Source organism: Garra rufa, chromosome 25 (assembly GCF_049309525.1).
Source record: "Garra rufa chromosome 25, GarRuf1.0, whole genome shotgun sequence".
Taxonomy (NCBI): Eukaryota; Metazoa; Chordata; class Actinopteri; order Cypriniformes; family Cyprinidae; genus Garra; species Garra rufa.
In genome coordinates, this window is record NC_133385.1 from 19,267,788 (window position 1) to 19,291,957 (window position 24,170).

Sequence of the window (24,170 nt, forward strand, 5' to 3'; positions counted from 1 at the left end):
TTTACCACAAGGACAAACAAGTCTCATTCAAAATAATATATAAAATTAAACCAGTAAATCGTTCACTAATCTTTGAACATACCTCAATGCCATTACAAACTTTAGTGACCTTAAAACGAAGGTCAAATTAATAGCAGTAACAAGAACGACAGCTGTCCTGCGCTCAAGTCCAGGTTCACCCTCACTACTGTGGGTTTCGCAAATCTGTGTAGTGGGACGCGTGATTCCAGAGGATCTGTGACATTAAGCATTTCCCCGTCATACCCGATACACCAGACTCCACTGGGCAAGCCGTTGGCTTCTTTTCTTTGGACAGACTCTATGGCAACACCCACCATCCAGGATGTGTTCACCTCCACGTCAACGTCCCAGATGTGTTTCCCTGTGGAATATCCCACATAGCCCAGCACACAGGGACAATCAGCAAATCTCTCTCTATTGAGAGGCTGCCAATCCGGCATGTATTCATCCGTAATATCTTCGTGATTCGATATAGAAGACAGATCAATGGTCACTGACAGTTCATGGGAAGCAGTGTTGAGGTCCAGCACCACAGGACCTATTGGAGATTTGCATTAAGATTAAAAATAATGACACAAAATGCTGTACTTATGCATCAAATGACTTTATATAAATATATACAGTCAAGCCCAAAATTATTCATACCTCTGGCAAATTCTGACTTAAAGTTACTTTTATTCAACCAGCAAGTTTTTTTTTTTTTTTGATTAGAAATGACACAGACGTCTCCCAGAAGATAAGACGATGTACAAGAGGCATCATTGTGGAAAAAATTATTACTTATCTTTTATTTACATTTGAACAAAAAGTGGCATGTCCAAAATTATTCATACTCTTCTTAATAATCAATAGAAAAGCCTTTATTGGCTATTACAGCAATCAAACGCTTTCTATAATTTGCATGTCTCCACTGGTATTTTTGCCCATTCATCTTTAGCGATGAGCTCCAACTCTTTCAGGTTGGAGGGTCTCCTTGCCATCATCCTGATCTTTAGCTCCCTCCACAGATTCTCAACTGGATTTAAGTCAGGTCTCTGGCTGGGCCACTGCAAAACGTTTTTGTCTGCTAACCATTTCTTCACCGCTTTTGCTGTGTTTCTCTGCAGACTGCCTGATGTTGTTGTTGAGAATTTTGATGTATTGCTCCTTTTTCATGGTGCTGTTTACTGTGATTAGGTTTCCTGGTCCACCGGCTGAAAAACATCGCCAAAACATTAGGTTCCCACCACCATGTTTGACAGTGAGGATGGTGTTCTTAGGGTTCCATGACTGTCCAAAAACCAACAGCAGAAAGCTTCTGTTTTTCACCTGTTGAGTTGATTAAAACAGCTGGTCCCAGTGAATCAGGGTAATTAGGATGCTTTAGAACAGCTTGGACTATTTGGAATGGTATAGAACTTTGGATTTTCAATTGTAAATAAAAGTTGAGAAATATATTTTTTACACAATGATGCCTCTTGTACATCATCTTATTATCTTTTGGGAGAAGCCTGTGTCATTTCTGGTCAAAACTTGCTATATATATATATATATATATATATGCCTATTAAGGCTTTTCGCACCAGTATATCACCAACTACAAACTATTTTATCCTGAGGTAAGCAAAGTACATCTGGTGTTCAGTTGGCTCTTTGAAACTTTTCTAGTCTTGACATTATTAGAGACATGGAGACTATATGTGCATTCTATAACTTAAAATATTAATAAAAAAAATACATATATTTTTGCTGTAAGAGTAGGCGTGGCCATTTGTAAATGTTATGGGTCTGGCTTCGGTCTCATCCGTGTCCAGCTATTTTTAGCTGTACCAAACATCTTGTTTTGCTGTTCAATACTGCAAACTAATGCGTCTTACCATATTATTTTAGTTTATTATATTAATTATGAAAACACTAGTGCAAACAGTTTTACGGTTTACTGCTAACTAGTTCAGATATATTTTTATTGTAACGTTATAAGAATAAGAGTTTGTAACAAAACTTTATGATTTATAATGTTATTGTTTTGATGCTACTATTAATGTAACAATAGTGCACTGTGTACATCATGTGTATGTATATTTCTGTTTTCTGCAACAAAAAAGGGAGAAAAAAAGAAGAACAGAAAAACATTGTACAGCGGAGCATCAAAGACAACTAAACAGACAAACCTTCCTTCATTTGCTTTAATTCTGTAACACAATTTCAAACCACGTCATTTAAAATCACTCAACACTGACCTAGACTATTATTCATTATTATTTACATTTATTTGAATTATTTACAATTGATTCACTGTTGATTCACATAAAACATTTCAGCTGCTCAGAATGTACTATACACATATTAAACATTCAGAAACAGCAATATAATACAAATAATAAACAGTGTCAGCAATTAACATTTGCACAAGTACATAATACTCATAAATAAAGCTTGTACATTATGTCTAGCTGCTAGCTCAAAAATATATAGGCCTATTTAATTTTACTTGTGATTGTCCAACAAGCATAACTAAGATCCTAGTGTTTGATGCACACATATATATCAAGGAAGCTATAAAAACGAGAAAACACACTTAAAAACAAATCATCAGCGGTTTATATAAAAAAGGCAAATTTCATTTTCAGACCTTCTGCCCATCTGCTCTTGATTTTTAAAAGCTGTTAATGGGAGAAAAAGCTTTCCACATTATAAAAATAAAAACAGAAGAATAAAATCAGCACTATTAGATTTGAGAGAAACTAACCGACCTGAAAGAATAACAATAATTCCAAAAGATGCAGTTTATACATTCAGAGAAAATGTTAGAGTAGTTGTGCATATCATATTAATGTAACATCTTTAGTTTAGACCTACAATGTTTGAAACAGGCCACACAGCTGAAAAGCATTGTGTTTTAAGTGAACTGTTAGGACACTGAAATACACTGTAAAACTGGGACAAAATGTTACATAACGCTTAAAATATATAAGCTCATATAGCAGTGAGCACTGAGGGAGCGAACAGTGCTTAACAGTGATTAGGGTTTATTAAGGCACTTTCTTGGAAAGCAGAAGCAAATGAGATTTCAGGTCTATTTAAATGCAATGGCTCTTCATTAGGGATGTAACTGATGTATGTACACTTGAATATTTCTATAATTCACTACAATATTTTAGAACTGACTTTTAACCAAACCTAAATTCATTTAGACGTCCTGGATAGACCTCACAGGTTAAGCTAGTTTGATATGCTTATTGATATATGCGAAGTATTATTTTGCTTATTACTGTATCATTAGTATATATTCTGAATTAGAAAACTAAATGAGAAGACGTTTTGTTCATTCCTGAGTTCACTAACTGTACCTGACCTCAAGACCCGTTTTAGGAGCAAAACACTGAGCACAACAGTGTCCTGCAAATTATTCTGATAGCTGCTTTATTTGCCGTTAGATTTGCTATTTAGTTTCCTCCTCCGCTGGGCCCTCTTCAGCAAATATATTCCTGTCTCCAGCGCCGGTAGGGGTCGTGGGGATTTGCATCGAACTGTCTGACATCTGAGACAGAGTGTCTGCGTCTTGATCTGAGTGCGGTTCGTGGACTGGTGAGTTGGGCGCCGCAGAAGAAGAGATGGAGTGCTAGATAAAAAAGAAGTGAAAGAAATATGTTTGATAAAATATATTATTATTCTTAAACTTTCTATATTATATTAATTTAATGTCATTTTAAATGTTTTAATTATATATGTGAGGTCAAAAGTTTACACCCCCCTTTCAGAATCTGCAAAATGTTAATTATTTTACCGAAAAAGCTGTTTACACACAGTCCACAGGAGACAATAATAGTTGAATTTATAAAAACGACCCCGTTCAAAAGTTTACATTCCCTTAATTCTCAATACTGTGTTGTTACCTGAATGATCCACATTAGTGAGAGTTGTTCATGAGTCCCTTGTTTGTCCTAAACAGTTAAACTGTCTGCTGTTCTTCAGAAATATCCTTCAGGTCCCACAAATTCTTTGGTTTTACAGCGTTTTTGTGTATTTGAACCCTTTCCAACAATAACTGAATGATTTTGCAATCCATCTTTTCACACTGAGGACAACTGAGGGACTCATATGCAACTATTAAAAGGTTAAAACGCTCAGTGATGTTCCAGAAGGAAAAACCATGCATTAAGAGTCGGGGGTTAAAACCTTTAAACAGAATGGAGGTGTACATTTTTCTTATTTTGCCTAAATATTGTATTTTTTTTTCATTTAGCACTGCCCTTCAGAAGCTATAGAAGATACATACTTGTTTCCCAGAAGTAATAAGTTAAATTTACCCCGATCTTCAAATTTAAAAAGCTCATAATGCAGGGTTTTTCCTTCTGGAGCATCTGTGAGCATTTGAACCTTCTATAATAATTGCATATGAGGGTTCAGATACACAAAAATGCTGAAAAACCAAAGAATTTGTGGGACCTGAATGATTTTCCTGAAGAACAGCAGGCAGTTTAACTGTTCAAACAAGGGACTCATGAACAACTATCACCAAACAAACAAACAAAAAAAAAAAAAACAGCTGTGGATCATTCAGGTAACAACACTGTATTAAGAATCAAGTGTATGTAAACTTTTGAACATGGTCATTTTTATAAATTCAACAATTATTTTCTCCTGTGGACTATATGTAAACATCTTTTATGTGAAATATCTTGTTCAGATCAGTACTAAATAAACAATAACATGCAATAATTTACATTTTGCAGATTCTGAAAGGGGATGTAAACTTTTGACCTCAACTGTGTATATAAATAATATAATATATGTATATATATATATATTTCTTTGGACAAATTAAAGGTATGTACCTGCAAAGAGACACTTGATCTATTGGACTTGTCTTTAAGTTTGGACCATGTTCCTTTCATTCCTGATTTCTCTGTCATCTCCAGTGCCGCTTTTAACAGTTTGGGTGTCTCAGCACGAGGAGGAATAATTGGGATGGGCTCCTTTTCTTCCTCTTTTTTCTCAGCAGGCTTTTTATCCTTCATTACCATTTTCCTTAAAGAGATAGTTCACCCAAAAATTTAAATTCTGCCATTAATTACTTACCCCCATGTTGTTCCCATGTTTATCTTCGGAACACAAATTAAGATATTTTTGATGAAATCTGAGAGCTTTCTGGCCCTCAATAGACAGTAACACAACTACCACGTTCAAGGCCCAGAAAGGTAGTAAGGACATCAATAAAATAGTCCATGTGATATCGGTGGTTTAACCTCAGTGTTACGAAGCTACGAGAATACTTTTTGTGTGCAAAGAAAACAAAAAGAACAACATTATTCAACACTTTCTTCTCTTCCATGTCAGTCTTTAATGCCCATTCAGAAATGGTCAGAAAGTGCTTGGATTTCATCAAAAATATCTTAATTTGTGTTTTTGAGATGAACGAAGGTCTTACATGTTTGGAACAACATGAATTTTCTACATTACTAAACATTTTCTGAACAAAACTAGGGCTGGAAATTACCTAATAAAATACTAGCAAAATATCATTAAATCATCTCAGTGGAAAGTGAAAGGAAAACCTGGGAAATCTTTATGGCTCATTATTTTCCTTCCAGCAGCTGCACTCACCTTGCTTTCTTGCGCAGCAGTTTCTGAGACTCTGGATAGTGCACCATGATCTCATTCAGATCCCTTTTGGTCAAGATGAGGAGGTTAGCAAAACCACGTGCTACAACATTAGCTGTCCGTCGGTTTACTCCGCCCACAGCAAGCAAGCTTTATTGGAAAAGAAGATATGAACTAAGAGCAAATTTGACAACGAGGGACTGACAAAACTAAATATAGCAGTTCTTACCTGACTTCTCCAAACACAGCTCCTGCTTTCAGGGTCACAAACACTGTCTTTCCATCAGGACCACCAACTACCTGGACTTCTCCTGCCTTTATAATGTACATCTCCCGGCCCACTTCATCCTGTAATATATATAAAAAAATGTCTACATCAGAGATTTATATCTATACCTTTACTGCTATAGTAAACGGATTTGTCGACACAAACAGTAGGTCTGAAGGTATGTTATGTAGGCTAAACATCATCTTTATGCTCCTTGCCTTTTTGCAGACATAGTCTCCTGGAAGGTACACTACTGATCGGAGCCTCTTCAGCATATCAAAAATCATCTGTCTATCACAGCCCTGCAAAAGTCACAATGCAGGGAAGAAGAGATACAGATAAGGAATACAGCAACAAAGTCGATGCAGGTTAAAGAACTGTTCCAGAAAAACAAAGTGGATATATTATAACACACTTAAACTAGGAAAAAAGCCATGCACTTCAGTGATTTAAAAGTAAAAATGTAATGTTTTATGCACTTTAATTATTTGTTATAATTATATTTATTAGAATTTTACTATATTTATTAGAATGTGTGCAGAATTTTATGTTTTGGCACTTGCCTGGAAGAGTGGCACTTTACTGATAATGTTGTAGCTGACGTCCACTGCTATATCCAGCCTCATCTTGTCAGGTAGTTGATCTAGTAGCTCTTGTTCATCTGCATGAAAACACAAAATGTCAATTTTTATCTTAAAGGGATAGTTCACACAAAAATTCTGTCATTAAATACTCACTCTTCTGTTGTTTCAAACCCAGAGGTGGGTAGTAACATTTACTTTTTTACATTTACTTGAGTAAATTTTTGGGGTAACTACTAGTACTTTTAGAGTATATTTAAAGATAGGTCTTTTACTCTTACTCAAGTACATTTATAGTGAAAAAACTTTACTTTTACTTCGCTACATTTGATGGCGTTCCTCTGTTACTGTCCTCAGAAACCTGTCGTTGGAATTTTTATTTCATGTCTGATAAAACTGCGTTAATACTGCTGTGTATACAGCTGTTACTATGGAAACCGTAATATTTCAGCGCTCCTAAAGCGCCCCCTCGTGACAGATAATTAATTTTTCATTTCAAAACATTCTTTTCAGCTGTTTATGGTCAAATGATTGCAATTATCGCCCCATGTTTTTATGCAGCAAACACAGAGTTGTAAATGTAAAAAGTTAAGGTGCCTTCTAAAAATCTAAACAAGTACAGTAATATTTATGTTTCAAATAAATATAATAAATTATATACTCAATTTATCCCTTTAAATGTTATAAAGGATGAAATGCCATAGTGTAACATATTTTGTTTTTGTGTGAAACTGTATCTGAATGTTAAATCATGCCATTTTATGGCTTAATATTCTACTTTACATTGTCCAATCCCATTACTGTTTATTTTACTTTTGCGCAGGTCTTAAAAATTAATATTTAAAAATTCTGCAGATACACTAAATGAAATAAATATAATGAAATAAAATTACTTCCTTGATATTTGTTTATATTTGTGTATTAAAAACATTTTTGATTAGACTCCTATCTGATTTTCTATATTTAAAAAAAGGTCTTTTTTTATTTGGGCTAGTTAAATTAATTTTCGGGCTACCAAAATCTGAAGAGTACCTGCCCGAAGGGCTACCAGAGATTTTGCGAGTCCTGTGTATATATATATATATATATATATATATATATATATATATATATATATACACACACACACACACACACACACACACATATAAATAATGTTTTCAAGGAGAGGTGTGCGGAAGCTTTCCAAACAGTTTGAAATTAAGGGTCTTCACTTCATATCAAGAAGTAACTAGTAACTAGCTACTTGAGTAATTTTTTTATCGGATACTTTTTTACTCTTACTCAAGTAACTATTAAGATTGTTACTTTTACTCATACTTGAGTAAATATTTCCATAAGTACTTGTACTTTTACTTGAGTACAGATTTTGGGTACTCTACCCACCTCTGTTCAAACCCGTAAGACTTTCGTTCTTCTTCAGAATACAAATTAAGTTATTTTTGATGGAATCTAGAGCTTTCTGACCCTGCATAGACAGCAACACAACTGACACGTCTATGTGACATCAGTGGTGCAACTGTAATTTTAAGAAGTTACGAGAATATTTTTTGTGTGCAAACCAAAATAACGACTTTATTCAACAATTTCTTTTTGGTAGTTGCGTTGCTGTTTATGCAGTGTCAGAAAGCTCTTGCATTTCATTAAAAATATCTTAATTTGTGTTCTGAAGATGAACAAAGATCTTACGGGTTTGGAACGACATTAGGTTGAGTAATTAATGACAGAATTTTCATTTTTGGGTGAACTATCCCTTTAAAGTTATCGAATGGCCATTATGGATGACTGTCTCTAATGTACTGTATATTGGTGTTAATGTCTGTCTTACGGTCTTACCCAGCATGCCTTGGGATTGCCACGTGTAACTGTACCAGGTTTTCACTCTGTTCTGCACATCTTTAGGGATACGGTAGGAGGCCATGTACTTCACTGTGTTATCCACACAGGCACGATAGTTTGTCTGGGCTGCAGTCGCTGCACCAACAACGTCTCTCATCTGACACAACACAAGCCTCGATTAATGATATTAAACACTACAAAAAAAAAAACATTCAGTTGATGCCTTCCATGATAATAGCCCTACCTGACCAATCATGATGGAGAACACAAATACTCCAATAAAGTAATTGATGAGCTGAAACACAATCTCAAAAAGTGTTGTGGGCTCTGGCAGGCCACCGATGGTCAGTAAAGTCTTCACAGCAAAGTAGTAGCAGCGAAAATAACTGAAAAAGTAACAAAGTTAACATAAATGTTATATCTCAAAATATTATGCTTAAAGATTAAGAAAACTAAAATATTATGCACAATCACATTCATAAACATGAGTACATTAACATATGCAAGCCCATATTTACATATTAATGACTATGCATCAGGTTGGCCTTCTATAATGAACAACATTATGTTTGTGCATCAATATCAGCCAGTCATAACAGGTCATTTACATATTCAATTCTTAAAGGTACACGACCAAACATGAAACTGTTTTGGTGCAAAAATGAAAATTGATGAAATTGAAAGCTAATAAAAGAATTGATTCACACACCTATTGCCTGTCCCATCATAGGTCCATTCTGAGAAACCCAGACCTTCATATGAAGAGCCCCAGTAGTACAGACAGGCATTGCAGTGGACGGCATACAGCAGGTAGGTGGTGGTTCGAATAACTCTGAGAGACAAAATAAGAGATATGAACACTTCAAATAAAATGCTAAACAAATTCTCAACAGAAAGGTTTATAGAGACTAACAGCTAACCTGTAAACATAAGCGTTGGTCAGTATAGCTTCCAGACGCTTGTTGAACTCAAAGAAAGACATGAACTGCACAAAGGAAGGACACATTAAAGAATTAGCTAAGAATGTTTATCATGGACTGATCCTCCTAAAGCCTAGCTAGATGGTCAGCAGCTTGCCTTCAGGATCCTGGGTAAGCGAAGAAGTGGATTAATCCCTGTTTTGAAGTAGAGAAGCTCCAGAGGAAGTAGACTGACTACATCTAGCTGCAACATAGGAAATGAGACCCTTAGACTACAGAATGTGTCCAGTACCTTAAAGCATCACATTTAGTCTGTCTGAAAAAAAGTCTCATTACCTTGAATCGTACCGCTTTGATGTAATTATCTCTCATCTCTTTCTTGTCGGACTAGAAATGAACATTTTATAAAAAACACCAGCTGAAAAACACCAAACATTTATTTTACCTCACATATTCTAATATTTTGCGCTTGTCTATATTTACCACAATGTCTCCATGAAGCACAAACTGCAGTCGGGGTTGAAAGGCCAGGATGTCCAGTATGTAGACAGTATCACATAAGTAGTCAATCAACAGCCATACATGGATGTTATCTGGTGTTTGATAAGGAAATGCCCAACGTACAGGAATCATCCATGCGTTCCAGTTAAAGGCCAAAGACACGCAAAACAGCCAAAGTACGTAGATCAGATCTACAGAGAATACAGAGCAATGGAATATTTCAGTATTGGTTTATGGAAAATAAGTATTGTGGTGTACCAAAATGATTATTTAATGTTTTTGAGGAAAACATTACAGGATGTTTCTCCATGTAGTGGACCTTCATGGGGATGAAAAGGTTAAAGGTCTAAATTGCAGTTTCAACGCAGCTTCAAATGGCTCTACACAATCCCAGCTGAGGAAAAAGGGTCTGATCTAGCGATAACGATCAGTAATTTTCTAAAAAATATAAAAATTATATACTTTTCAACCACAAATACTCGTCTTGCACTAGCTCGACCTCATGCAGTGGGCAAACTGCTGATTTTGTATGTTTGCCCACTGACAAAGGTAGGTGGTAGGTGTAATTTAAAAGTAAGAGACAGAATAACAACAAAACAATCCAGAAAAAGGCATTCCAAAATCAATCAACAAGATTTCTGGCTCCCAGGTGTCTTTTATACAAGTAAATAAATTCTTAAAGGGAGTGCTCCTAATCTTAGTTTGTTACCTGTATAAAAGACACCTGTCCACAGAAGCAATCAATCAATCAATCAATCAATCAATCAATCAGATTCCAAACTCTCCACCATGGCCAAGACCAAAGAGCTGTTCAAGGATGTCAGGGACAAGACTGTAGACCTACACAAGGCTGGAATGGGCTACAAGACCATCGCCAAGCAGCTTGGTGAAAAGGTGACAACAGTTGGTGTGATTATTCGCAAATGGAATCACCTCGTGGCAGTTCCAATGATCATGAGAACAGTGAGGAATCAGCCCAGAACTACACAGGAGGATCTTGTCAATTATCTCAAGGCAGCTGGAACCATAGTCACCAAGAAAACAATTGCTAACACACTACGCCGTGAAGGACTGAAATCCTGCAGCGCCTGCAAGGTCCCCCTGCTCAAGAAAGCACATGTACAATGGGTTGTGGATGGGTATGACCCAAAACACAAGGCCAAGGCAACAAAGAAGTGGCTCAAGAAGAAGCACAATAAGGTCCTGGAGTGGCCTAGCTAATCTACAGACCCCAATCCCATAGAAAATCTTTGGAGGGAGCTGAAGGTTTGAGTTGCCAAGCGTCAGCCTCAAAACCTTAATGACTGGGAGAGGATCTGGAAAGAGGAGTGGGACAAAATCCCTCCTGAGATGTGTTTTTACAAAAAAGGAAAAACAATGATGTTGGACGATTTTGAAGTTGGGGGAGAAACAGACGATGCAGAGTACACGGACGATAAACTAACCGCTTGTGACCTGTCCAACACGATTACGGAATGCATGAATTCAAGGTAGTGTTTGTTGTTTTAAAAAAGTATACAAGTTCCTTTTTTTTTTTTTTTTAGAAAATGACTAATTGTTTTTGCTAGACCCTTACTCCTCAGCTGGGATCATGTAGAGCTTTTGGAAGCTGCATTGAAACTGCAATTTGGATCTTCAACTCGTTGGTCACCACTGAAGTCCACTATGGAGAAAATCCTGGAATATTTTTCTCTAAAAACTTAATTTCTTTGCAGCTGAAGAAAGAAAGACATGAACATTCTGGATGACATGATCATCGGATTTATGTGCAAGTATGGAATGCCAAGACGGCTGAAATGTAGACAGTTGTAGGCAAGTATTAAGGATTAAAAAGTGAGGAGAGGAGTGCTCACTAGTAAAAGGGTCGATGCTGGATGGAAAACGGTAGCGCAGAAGCCGACCAATCCTCGATTGAGGTTTCACTTTACAGCACAGGAGCTTTGTTTTCTCCTCTTCTTTCTCAGCAGGGGCCTCGGGTACCTCCGGCTCTGTTTTCTGCTCTGCTGGAGGTTCAGGAGGAGGAGGAGCTGGAGCTTGCTTAGCTGGGGCTGTTCATAAAAGACAATATTATTTGGTTACATTCACTTTGAAACTGAAGTACACCTCAAAAGTATGCATACACTTGGGTCACACTTAAAATGTACTAGTTTTATTTCATTTATTATATTAAAAATCAACTTAAGTGGCATGTCCAAAGAAATGATTTTTTTTTATGCCTGTGAATGAATAAAACTTCCTAAAGACCCGCGTCTTTGATCTCTCCACTTCAGCCCTGATGCCTTTGAGGCTTTTAGTAGACCACAGCTACTGAAAGAGCTTACAAACAGCAGAGACAAGAAATGCTAGATGCCATCCTGGTAGAATATAAACATGTCGATGCTTGTCATGATGACGAAGCCACTGAAGGAGTTTCTTTGTGCAGGTTTCACTCGACATCTGGGGATGTTTAGACTCCTTGTGGGGAAAATCGATGGTACGGCATCATTAAAATAATGGTGTCCCCCATAGTCCAAAATATGTATAAAACTTAGATTTTTTTAAATAACGTAAATCTTTCATGGGTTTTGTACTACGTATTTCAGTAAGAGACATAATTTACGTTATATTAAGCCATAGTCTTAATATCCGCAGTTCCTTTTAACTAGGAACTAAGTTCTTATACAATAATGTTTGACAACCAGCATCCAAATACTTTTTGTCTTCATGAAGCATATTATATGTATTGTTTTTTCAGCAAACTCATTCTTGAGAAATAATTTGCTTGAATAAGTGTGTATCTGCTGATGTTCTTTACAATTAATGCCACTTGGTGTGATATTTTGGGTTTAACTCACAGGCAGGTGGTGTGTCATCATCCGAGTTATCTGGATCAATCAGCTTCTCTTTGACTCGCTCTGTTCTCTCTTTGAACAGCTTGACCAGCTCCTGTAACCTCTCATTTACTACAGTACTAGTTTGGCTGGCTGAAGAGGTTGGCCGTTGATTTAGCCTGAAGACAGAAGATAATTACTGGATTTAATATATATATATATATATACACCAAAACAATCCCATATTTACAATACCAGATAAAAGTTTTTGAACAGTGAGATTATTAATGTTTTTTTGAAGAAGTCTATTCTGCCCACCAAGCCTGCATTTATTTGATCCAAAGTACAGCAAAAACAGTCAAATTCTGAAATATTTTTACTATTTAAAATAACAGTTTTCTTTTTAAATATATTTTAAAATATCATTTATTCCTGTCATTTCAAGGCTGAATTTTATAGAATCATTACTCCAGTCTTTAGTGTCACATGAACCTTCAGAAATCATTCTAATATGCTGATTTGCTGTACATGAAACATTTTTTATTATTATTCTATAATGCTCATTCTACGCTCATTCATGTTAATTTCATATTTTAAAATAATATTTTTCGTTACCCGTCATCTGCGCTTGAGATGCTACTCTGGCTTGGCCAGGCCCGGACTGCAGTTTCTAACTCCTCCTCTTCCTCATCATCTTGTGAGTAAAGTCTCTTGCTGTAAGAAGACGACAAGACAAGTCATGATGAGGCCCAACAAGACTAATCACAAAAATAGGACAAGTTACAATATATGCATTGAAAAATGAAATGAAAAAACCTTGAATATGTTAAGCTAATGAGAAAGTCTATACATATATAATAATAGGCACACAAATGCACAAAATGAAGTGGAGGATATGGAGTGGATTGTTCTGACAGACTTATTTAAAGCATCTTACATCTTGGTCCAAATTGTCTGTGGTTTTCTGTCTCTGCATACACTGTTTGCATCCAGTGACATATGTGTGTGTATGTGCGTAAGTGAGTGTTTATGTGTGTGTGCACAGACAACAGAAAAGAAACAAAACATAAAATGTTTATCAATATTTGTGTATCAGTTGGGCTTTTCACAGTAGAACCTAATTAGTTAATTCCATGCACTCTGCACTTCATGATGCTGAATAGTCAGGTTTCCATATTTTCTCACTGTATATTTGTAAACTCTGGATTATGATTTGCATATTTATGACGTTCCAAATCCGTAAGACCTTTGTTCATCTCTGGAAGACAAATGAAGATATTTTTGATAAAATCAGAGAGCTTTCTGACCCTGCACAGACAGCAACGCAACTACTAAGCTTCATACAATTACGGTTGAACCACTGATGTCACATGGACTATTTTAACAATGTTCTTACTACCTTTCTGGGCCTTGAACGTGTCAGTTGCGTTGCAGTCTATGCAGGGTCAGAATGCTCTCGAATTTGGAAAGACATGAGACTGGCTAAGTTATGACTGAATTTTCATTTTTGGGTGAACTATCCCTTTAATAGTTTTTGCTTTTATTGCTATATTGACAATAGACATTAGATCCTTTGCCTGGGAAATTTTGCTAATGTAACCACACTTTTTCTCTGAGGTTTTCCACATCAATTTATAAATAAAACAAGGAAGATTTACCTGGTCCGATTGGCTTTACGGGCACCAGGGACGGTGAGGGTTTTGAGGTTGGGGTCCTGTGGGTTTATTATTGGTGGTATGGGGCGAGATCTTCTTCCTCCTTTCCCTCGGTCAGAGTCAACATCTTCCACATTCACAGCTGGGTGCACACTCAGTCTGGAGCTCACTGGAGATTAGACAATACTTGATAAAGAAACATAGGAGAAACCTTGACACTGACAGCTTCAGTAGCATCCTTACAGACTTACCTTGACGTAAAATGCACCTTACAGCTTGAGGTCAATGGTTGGAACATAAAGTGGTCACTTTGGACACAACAGGCACCCAGAATCTAATTTTCTCTAAGTCACAATTGGCAGCAAGACATAAGAAAACCACAGCACAGACTAGTCTAACAAAAAAAGGCGACAGCGTGGATCACCTGAGGGTCTAGCAGAGGTGGGGTCGTCCTCAATGTGGAAGGCAGGGTTGGAGACGCCTGACAACTGCCTGGAAGGGGTGATGGGTGGCAGACGGGGATAAGAGGGCACATTGGGCAGGTCTTGGACGGAGCTTGGGGAAGAGGGTGAAGGGGTACGGGGGGAATGGAGTGGGGATTGGCGGACGAGACGGTCCAACTCCATATCCCTACTCGTCTGCGGTTGCTCCTTGGGCATCCTGTTCTGGCTTAAGTTTGTTGAGACGGCTCTGAATGTTAGAGTAGCACTGCTGGGCGCACTGTGGAATGCTGGTTATCTTTTGTGGAATGCTGGAGATTTTTTGCGGAATGCTGGAGAGTTGTTGTGGAATGTTGGAGACCTGTTGCGGAAAGATGGAAAACCGTGGAATCCTGGTCAGCCTTTGTGGAAAATTGGATACCTTTTGTGGGAGGTTTGATATTTGTTGTGGAATGTTGGACAGCTGTTGCGGGAGGCTGGATAATTGCACAGGGAAGCTGGGAAAATGAGGAGTGCTAAAAAGCGTTTGGTTTGGGAACTGTGGGGTGATTTTGGAAAATCGCTGGGAAATTTGTTGCGGCAGCTGTGTCAGTTGAGGAGGCAGATGCTGGGTGATTTGAGAGAGAGCAGGGGGCAGATTGGGCATGGAAGGCACTTTGGGCAAAGTGAAGCCAATGTCTGTCAGAAACTCGTTGAAGTTGTCAAGGGCCTGTGGTGCATATGGTACACGCATGAAACATCTCTTCAGTGCACCACATCTGGACGGGTCTGTGGGGATAGCAGCACATAGGCAATTATATTGTATGGTACATGAAATGTTTACAATATTTGCTGCTCTGTCATACATTCTGAGAATAATGTCTGGAAATGCAATTACAGTGGTCCCAAAACCAACCTGGTCTCATGACAAAAACATACCTGTGGGAACGTTTTCACGAGACATGAAATACGCACTAATAAGTACATATCACTGCAGTTTCCAACAGAAATGTCGACTGAGTGGCGCTAAAAGAATTCTCCAGAACAGATGAGTGTACATATGGCATCACGGCAGTTCAGACTTGAAATGTCCATTGAGTGGCACTATAACTTTATTCCTCTGTGACGTTTTAAAATAACGTTCCATCTGCATTACACCTAAACCTACCCTATAGTATGAACAAAAGTGAATGTAATGCAGAAACGCAATACCAAGCATCCTGTTTAAGCTTGTTTTCTGATCTTTCATCTTTCAGGTCTTTCATCATTAGTCATGTTTTTCACGGGATTTGTACCCAAGGATTCGGTCTCTTAAGTCCAATTCTGTGCTGGCTGAGCTACCAATCAAGCTTGTTACGTCTGTTGTTGTGCCTATTTTCATCCCCCTGCCAAATTATTACTCCCTCTCGTTGAAATCGCTAGATGATTGCCTAATTCTAACCCCACAACTTACCCTAAAACTACCAATACTAGGGGGGTAGTAACCTGGCGGCGGTCAGAATTCAGCACAACAGCAGAAAGCAAAACTTATGGAGCTGTAATCATAACTGTGAACGAAAACGATTACAAGTGCTCGCTGGTGTTCATTTCTGTTGGAAACTGCAGTGATATGTACTTATTGGTATGTATTTTGTGTCTTTATAAAGCTGAATTTATAAAAATGACCCCATTCAAAAGTTTACATACACTTGATTCTTAATACCGTGTTGTTACCTGAATGATCCATAGCTGTGTTTTTTGTTTAGTGATAGTTGTTCACAAGTCCCTTGTTCGTCCTGAGCAGTTAAACTGCCTTCTGTTCTTCAGAAAAGTCCTTCAGGTCCCACAAATTCTTTGGTTTTTCAGCATTTTTGTGTATTTGAACCCTTTCCAACAATGACTGTATGATTTTGAGATCCATATTTTCACATTGAGGACAACTGAAGGACTCATATGCAACTATTACAGAAGGTTCAAACGCTCACTGATGCTCTAGAAGAAAAACTTTTTGAATTTGAAGATCAGGCTAAATGTAACTTATTTTGTCAAGCTTCTTCTTAGAACACGCAAGTAGCTTCTGTAGCTTCTGAAGGGCAATACTAAATGAAAAAAATTTACACATCTTCATTCTGTTCAAAAGATTTAACCCCTTAATGCACTGTTTTTCCTTCTGAAGCATCAGTGAGCATTTGAACCTTCTGTAATAGTTGCATATGAGTCCTTCTGTTGTCCTCAGTGTGAAAATATGGATCTCAAAATCATACAGTCATTGTTGGAAAGGGTTCAAATACACAAAAATGCTGAAAAATCAAAGAATTTTGAAGAACAGCAGGCAGTTTAACTGTTCAGGACAAACAAGGGACTCATGAACAACTATCACCAAACAAAAAAAACACAGCTGTGGATCATTCAGGTAACAACAAAGTATTAAGAATCAAGCGTATGTAAACTTTTGAACAGATAATTTTTATAAATTCAACTATTATTCTCTCAAGTGGACTATATGTAAACATTTTAAGCTAAATATCTTATTCAGGTCAGTACTAAATAAAAACTAACACGCATTTTGTATGATCCCTCTTATTTTGGTAATTGCAGATTCTGCAAGGTGTATGTAAACTTTTGACTTCAACTGTAAATAAGGGGATGTCATTATGTGTCATTATGTGTGTTTACATTATCTATTCTGAATGACTGAGATGAACACTCACCACTGCTTTCCTCTTCAGGAGCTGTACTCTCCACCTACACAAAGCAAAATAACAGAAATATGAGACATTTATTTCAAACATTGTCACACAGAGAGGCAAAAATCTGCACTAGTACCAGGAAAAAAAATATAATCACTGTGGCAGAGTGCTTATGAGCACTGTGTACTTTATTCAGTCTAACTCCAGAGGGACTTTTATGTACTTGATGTACTTGCTGAATAGTAAGTAACCTAACAAGAAGACCTAGTCATAGTCAAACAAAGTTTAAAGTTAGATCGACAGTATGAATGAATTACTGGTGAATCAGTTCGTGAAACAGAGGTGCTGGAAATAGACTGAGGTTGCTGGGTGATTGGCTCAGGTTCTTCTTCAGCTTCACTCGATTCCCTGGGCTCCTCCTTGTCGTGAAGCTCCTCAGGCTCAGGTTCAGGTTCAGATTCAGGCTCTGGTTCCTCTGGTTCCTCCTGTACAGGTGAAGAGGACTTGAACTCCTCCACAGGGGTTTCAACAATCGCTGCAGTGTCTACGGCCTCTGCTTCTTGTCCTTCTGGAACAAACTCTTTAACTGAAGGTACTTGACACCTGTGGATACACAAGGCATGATGCAGACATCAGCTATTATATAACCAACAAGCTAATCACATCGGTAAGCAACTAACACATCTGTGTCAGCTATATATAAACCTACATAAGCACAATTTTCGCATGATGGAGCAACACAGACTAAGATGTGCCTGTTTTGACTTAAAAATCTCCAAAATCTCTTTTAAACATTTCCAAAATAGTATAAACAGAAAGCTATAAGCTAGCGTTACGCGTTATCGTCGTGTCATTCTAATTAACTTACTCAGAAATCAGACGCGGTCTCTGAGCGCATCAGGTCATGCAGTGTCCATATCCATCCATTTTTGTGCCGTTTGTTTATAAATAACGCGATGGAAGTTGTATGATATTTTGAAGCGATTAAACAGAAGGATAAAAATATTCATTTTGGAAGTGAAGAACCTGCGCCATCCTTCACAGAGACGAGGCAGAAAACAAGCATCAGAGGCGCTATTAGTAACTATAGCAACCGCGGAGGGGCACCTAGCCGCCTCTATGGGATGCTATGAGGTTGCTAGGACACGACATAATATTGAAATATTAAGCAGTGCACCGGAAATGCGTGTATTGTAATTATGTGTGGCCACCACTGATATACAAATACAGAGACGGTAGGTTAAGTTTAATTTTGTATCGCAAACAAAGACTAACGTGAAAAGAGTAAGACACAACATGTGAAAGCATGACTACAGCTGATAGAAACTATACTAAAAAAGTCTTCCTAGCTGAAAAGACCGGCCTAGACCAGCATGAATTAATATACAGTATATATTGGTTATTGCTGGTTTAGTCGTTCAATATGTTTATTATGATAATTTTATGTCTTACTCTGTAATTTGATTCCGTATGACTTCTATATCACTTTCTTCTTCCTGCAGCTCTTGTAATCTGAGACACAGAAACATTAAAGTTGTTAAGGTTTTGGTATGTACAGTTGAAGTCAAAAGTTTACATACACCTTGCAGAATCTGCAAAACGTTAATTATTTGACCAAAATAAGAGGGATCATGTTATTTTCTTTAGTACTGACCTGAAAAGGATATTTCACATAAAAGACATATAGTCCACAAGAGAAAATAATAGTTGAATTTATAAAAACGACCCTGTTCAATAGTTTACATACACTTGATTTTTAATACTGTGTTGTTACCTGAATGATCCACAACTGTGTTTTTTGTTTAGTGATAGTTGTTCATGAGTTCCCTGTTTGTCCTGAACAGTTAGCTGCCTGCTGTTCTTCAGAAAAATCCTTTAGGTCCCACAAATTATTTGGTTTTTCAGCTTTTGTGTATTTGAAACCTTTTCAACAATGACTGTATGATTTTGAGATCCATCTTTTCACACTGAGGACAACTGAGGGACTCATATGCAACTATTACAGAGGGATCAAAAGCTCACTGATGCTTCAGAAGGAAACACAATGCATTAAGAGCTTTTCAGGGTAAATTTGACTTTTTTGTCTTCAAGGAAACATGTAAGTATCTTCTGTCGCTTCTGAAGGGCAGTACTAAATAAAATTTAGACAAAATAAGATATTTAGACAAAATAAGAAAAATGTACACATCTTTATTCTATTCAAAAGTTTACACCCCAGCTCTTGATGCATCGTTTTTCTTTCTGAAGCATCAGTGAGCTTTTGATTCCTCTGTAATAGTTGCTTATGAATCCCTCAGTTGTCCTCAGTGTGAAAAGAAGGATCTCAAAATTATACAGTCATTGTTAAAAAGGGTTCAAATACATAGAAATGCTGAAAAACCAAGAATCTGTGGGACCTGAAGAACTTTTCTGAAGAACAGCGGGCAGTTTCAAACAAGGGACTCATGAACAACTATCACAAAAAAAAAAAAAAAAACAGCTGTGGATCACTCAGATGACAACATTGAATTAAGAATCAAGGGACTGTAAACTTTTGAACAGAGTCGTTTTTATAAATTCAACTATTGTTTTCTCTTGTGGACTATATGTAAACGTATTTTATGTGAAATATCTTATTCAGATCAGTACTAAATAAAAAAAAAAACATGCATTTTATATCATCCTTCTTATTTTGGTAAAATAAACATTTTTGCAGATTCTGCAAGGTGTATGTAAACTTTTGACTTCAACTGTATATCAAGGATGATACAAAATATTTCATATTAGAGGGACAAAAGGATTGATTTTTTTGTTGATGTGAATAAATTACTCATGATCAACATCTTCTGGCTCTTCCGCAATGGTCTGAATGCCAAACCGGGCATGCGCCAACTCTCTGACAGCCATTTCTGCTGTCTGCCGTGCCACCTCTTCTGCCATTCGGGCCATCGCCAGACGCTCTTGTATCAACCTACACCAGAGAACAGCACCACAAATAAGTCTGTTTTTCCACTATTAAAGCAATAGTTCACCCCAAAATGAGTAATGTACTCACCTTCAAGCCATCCAAGATGTAGATGAGTTTGCTTCTTCATCAGAACATGTAACATTACATATCTTGGTCACCAGTGCATCCTCTGTAGTGAATGGGTGCCATCAGAATAAGAGCCCAAACAGCTGATAAAAACATCACAATTATCCACAAGTAATCCACACGACTCCAGTCCATCAATAACATCTTGTGAAGTGAAAAGATGTGTTTGTAAGAAACAAATCCATCAATAAATCCATAATCCATAATAGCACTTCTTTCAACGACTCCAACATAAAAATCCACCCACATATTTGTTTGGAACTATTTTGGACTGTTTTTGTTTTTAAACAGTGCTTGATCTGTGCAACTTTTCACTGGAGAAATCAATATTATAGATATAAATGGATAGAGTACTTGTATTTTAGCTGAAAGCAATGATTTGAAGTTAAAAATGCCTTGATGATGGATTTGTTTCTTACAAACATGGAGCTTTTTGTATCACAAGATGTTAATTGATGGTTTGTGGAATATTGTGATGTTTTTATCAGCAGTTTGGACTCTCATTCTGATGGCAATCATTCACTGGAATGTCACAAAATGCGAAATTTCCCCAAATCTGTTCCGACAAAGAAACAAACTCGTGTACATCTTAGATTGGCCTGAGGGTGAGCAAATCTTCAGCAAATTTTCATTTCTGGGTGAACTCTTCCTTTAAGTCTTTCACTTAATCATCGAGCTGCCACTGTGCTTCCACCAAGAGAGAAAGTTATTACCGTTCCTCCATAATTAATATGGCGGTGTCCTCCGCCTCTTTCCTGATGCTCTCCATCATAGGCGTCCATCGTGCAGTTTGAGTCTCTGCGTCCTCCAGTTCTATGTGTGCTTGTGAGGGTGTGGTGACACTCAGTGGAAGAGATTGTTCTGGTGAGCAAGGTGTTTGTGGTTGGGACTGAGGTTGTGAGTTTGACGGAGAATTCGCTGTTGGACACATTTCCTTTTCTTGAGCTTCATCTTCAGAGTCAACCTCCTCAAGAACAAGGTCTGCAGTAGCTGACCGAGCACTGCCTGCTAAAGATACAACCATGCTTGAGGACTGTTTTAAAACTTCAAAGTTTTAAAACTTGTTTTGTCCTTTACTTTTAACATTTCAAACATTTTAACAGATTGACATTTGATTGCTTAATAAGAAAAATAAGAAACATCTGTAAGATTAATAAGATAAAGGCACTTTATAAAAGGCGACAAGTAAAAAACGACAAGTAAATTAAATACGTTATTATGCCGTCTCTCTCAATAGCCATCAATCGGCCATATTGGCAGCAATGAATGTAAGCAACGCCACTGAACCGAATGAAACTCGCATATTTTGATAATTATTGCTGCTGAAAATAGGAACAAAAGGCGTACACATACAAACAATTCACAGTCTTTGTGATTGTTTTCAGCAATACGCTACATTTCAAACATTTATAATATGTGACCTTGGACCACAAACCAGTCATAAAGGTCCTTTTTTTTAATTTAAGATTTTTACATCATCTGAAAAAGCTGAATAAAAAAGCTTTCCACTGATGTGTTGTTTGTTGGTATATAATAATATTTGGCCGAGATACAACTGTTTGAAAATCTGGAATCTGAGGGTGCTAAAAAATCTAAATATTGAGAAAATGGCCTTTAAAGTTGTCCAAATTAAATTCTTAGCAATGCATATTACTAATCAAACATTATGTTTATATATATTTACGGTAGGAAATTGACTAAATATCTATTGTTACAAATATACCCGTCCAGTCACATATGATTAGAAACAATTCTCTGAATTGCATTTCCATGGACTTTAAAATTTTAAAATCTCAAATATTTTATTATTTATTTTATTACTTATGGCTGTGAGCAAAGTTACTGAATTCATTATTACAATATTACAATAACATTACATATATAAAATATTAATATATATTAAATACAGATTAAATGACAATAAATCATATCATATAAAGTGTACACTACTGTTCAAAATTTGGGGTCAGTAAGATTTTTTATTTTTTAAAAGAAATCATTACTCTTATTCAGCCAAGGATGCACTGAATTGATCAGAAGTGACAGTAAAGGCATTGCCAATTTTACCCTTTTTCTATTCATCAAATAATCCTGAAAAAATTATCATGGTTTCCACAAAATTATTAAGCAGAACAACTGTTTTCAACATCATTTCAACAAATGTTTTCAACAAATGTTTCCTAAGCAGCAGATCCGCATATGTGACCCTGGACCACAAAACCAGTCATAAGGGTCAGTTTGTTTTTAAATAAATAAGCTTTCCATTGATGCATGGTTTGTTAGGATAGGACAGTATTTGGCCAAGATATAACTATTTGAAAATCTGGAATCTGAGGATGCAAAAATAATCTAAATTTTAAGAAAATTGCCTTTAAAGTCGTCCAAATGAAGCTCTTAGAAATGTATAATACTAATCAAAAATTAAGTTTTGATATATTTACGGTGGGAAATTCATAAAATATCTTCATGGAACATAATCTTTACTTAATATTATAATAATTTTGACATAAAAGAAAAATGTATCATTTTTACCCATACAATATTGTTGGCGACTTTCGACTGGTTTTGTGATCCAGTGTCATATATTACAATAATTTTGAAGGATCATGTGACTCTGAAAAACATTTAAAAAATCTTTCTGACCCCAAACTTTTGAACGGTAACGTACATGTCTTAAAAGCAGCCTTAAAAGCAGCCACAGAGTAGCCACGTAGAATAGTCAAGGCAATACAGCTGTTGGTTTTTAAAAAAATAATGTGTTCTTTCTACTCATTTAATTTGAGTACATTTTTAACACATATTAGTCAACTAGGGAAACTTGCAGTAAAATGAATGATAATTACATCTCATGAGGATCATAAATGTTTTACGACATGTACAGTCAAGCCAATCTAAATGTCAGTTTAGAAAGATCACTGCTGCAACAACAAACACCCATCTGAGAGATGCCAGCTATTCATACAACAAGTCTAATTTTAAGATGAACATAAATGTAATTAAAAATATATTTGTTTTTGGCTAGTTACACAGTAAGTTAAACATAAATGTTATTAAAAATATATGTTTTTGGCTAGTTACACAGTACGTTAAACATAAATGTTATTAAAAATATATTTTTGGCTAGTTACACAGTACGTTAAACATAAACGTTATTAAAAATATATTTGTTATACAGTACAGAGAAAGTCGGCCATTACATTCAATAGATTTTCATAGCTGCCTGGTCCATTGAAGTATGCTACAAAGTCACTGTCGTCAAATGCATCTGTCTCCACTGTCCATTTTTCTGTGACTGTGTAATGCTGTGCTGCGCTCTCTCTCCTTTTGTTTAAAGCGTTCTCAGTGTCCTCTCCCCTGTAACAGAAGGAGAAGATGGACTGAGTTATGAGTTTGTCCTACACTGTGACACAACTGCTAACCCTGAAGTTTTCTACTTATATTTTAATGTCTCACAGAGTGGGTCATGTTGTTACCCATGCAGTGATCTTTGTGTTTTCATATTCCACTAAAACCATGTTAGAGTTTCCAGGAAACAAACTGAGTTATTAAAAACAGTGTAAACAGTGTTGAAAGAGGAACATCTTACTCACCATTTTGCACAATCTTCCCGTCCTCCTGGTGGAAAGAAAGGGAGTCAGTATGGAGAAATACTATTAAACCTGCTCTCTATTAAAGTCAAAGCTTACCAAACATTCTTCTTTGTTTTTAAGTGCTGGCTGTGGCATCGAAAGACCCAGACCCTGAACAATCCAGCCCACCATACTGAAAACAAGAGAGACATTAAGTGGACATCTGTGCCAATATTACTGTAAGTAATTGCGAAAGAGCTAA

General features: G+C 36.7%; 1 protein-coding gene across 1 annotated transcript in view; it reads right to left on the bottom strand.

Moving 5' to 3' along the window:
- Positions 1-2,180: 2,180 nt before the first annotated feature.
- LOC141301383 (uncharacterized) overlaps positions 2,181-24,170 on the bottom strand; it is a 31,349-nt gene continuing 9,359 nt past the window's right edge. The window contains exons 12-40 of the mRNA XM_073831622.1: positions 24,026-24,101; positions 23,926-23,954; positions 23,518-23,693; positions 21,053-21,347; positions 20,076-20,216; positions 18,719-18,778; positions 17,584-17,869; positions 17,288-17,321; positions 15,040-15,386; positions 14,813-14,979; positions 14,603-14,733; positions 14,182-14,347; positions 13,461-13,502; positions 13,139-13,237; positions 12,548-12,702; positions 11,567-11,761; positions 9,696-9,904; positions 9,549-9,599; positions 9,370-9,456; positions 9,213-9,277; positions 9,002-9,124; positions 8,537-8,678; positions 8,290-8,449; positions 6,436-6,533; positions 6,091-6,174; positions 5,834-5,952; positions 5,608-5,754; positions 4,839-5,031; positions 2,181-3,622 (exon numbers count right to left, since the gene is read on the bottom strand). Of these exons, the coding sequence (XP_073687723.1) occupies positions 3,443-3,622; positions 4,839-5,031; positions 5,608-5,754; positions 5,834-5,952; positions 6,091-6,174; positions 6,436-6,533; positions 8,290-8,449; positions 8,537-8,678; positions 9,002-9,124; positions 9,213-9,277; positions 9,370-9,456; positions 9,549-9,599; positions 9,696-9,904; positions 11,567-11,761; positions 12,548-12,702; positions 13,139-13,237; positions 13,461-13,502; positions 14,182-14,347; positions 14,603-14,733; positions 14,813-14,979; positions 15,040-15,386; positions 17,288-17,321; positions 17,584-17,869; positions 18,719-18,778; positions 20,076-20,216; positions 21,053-21,347; positions 23,518-23,693; positions 23,926-23,954; positions 24,026-24,101 (4,057 nt within the window). The 3' untranslated portion in view covers positions 2,181-3,442. The remainder of the gene's footprint in view (positions 3,623-4,838; positions 5,032-5,607; positions 5,755-5,833; positions 5,953-6,090; positions 6,175-6,435; positions 6,534-8,289; positions 8,450-8,536; positions 8,679-9,001; positions 9,125-9,212; positions 9,278-9,369; positions 9,457-9,548; positions 9,600-9,695; positions 9,905-11,566; positions 11,762-12,547; positions 12,703-13,138; positions 13,238-13,460; positions 13,503-14,181; positions 14,348-14,602; positions 14,734-14,812; positions 14,980-15,039; positions 15,387-17,287; positions 17,322-17,583; positions 17,870-18,718; positions 18,779-20,075; positions 20,217-21,052; positions 21,348-23,517; positions 23,694-23,925; positions 23,955-24,025; positions 24,102-24,170) is intronic.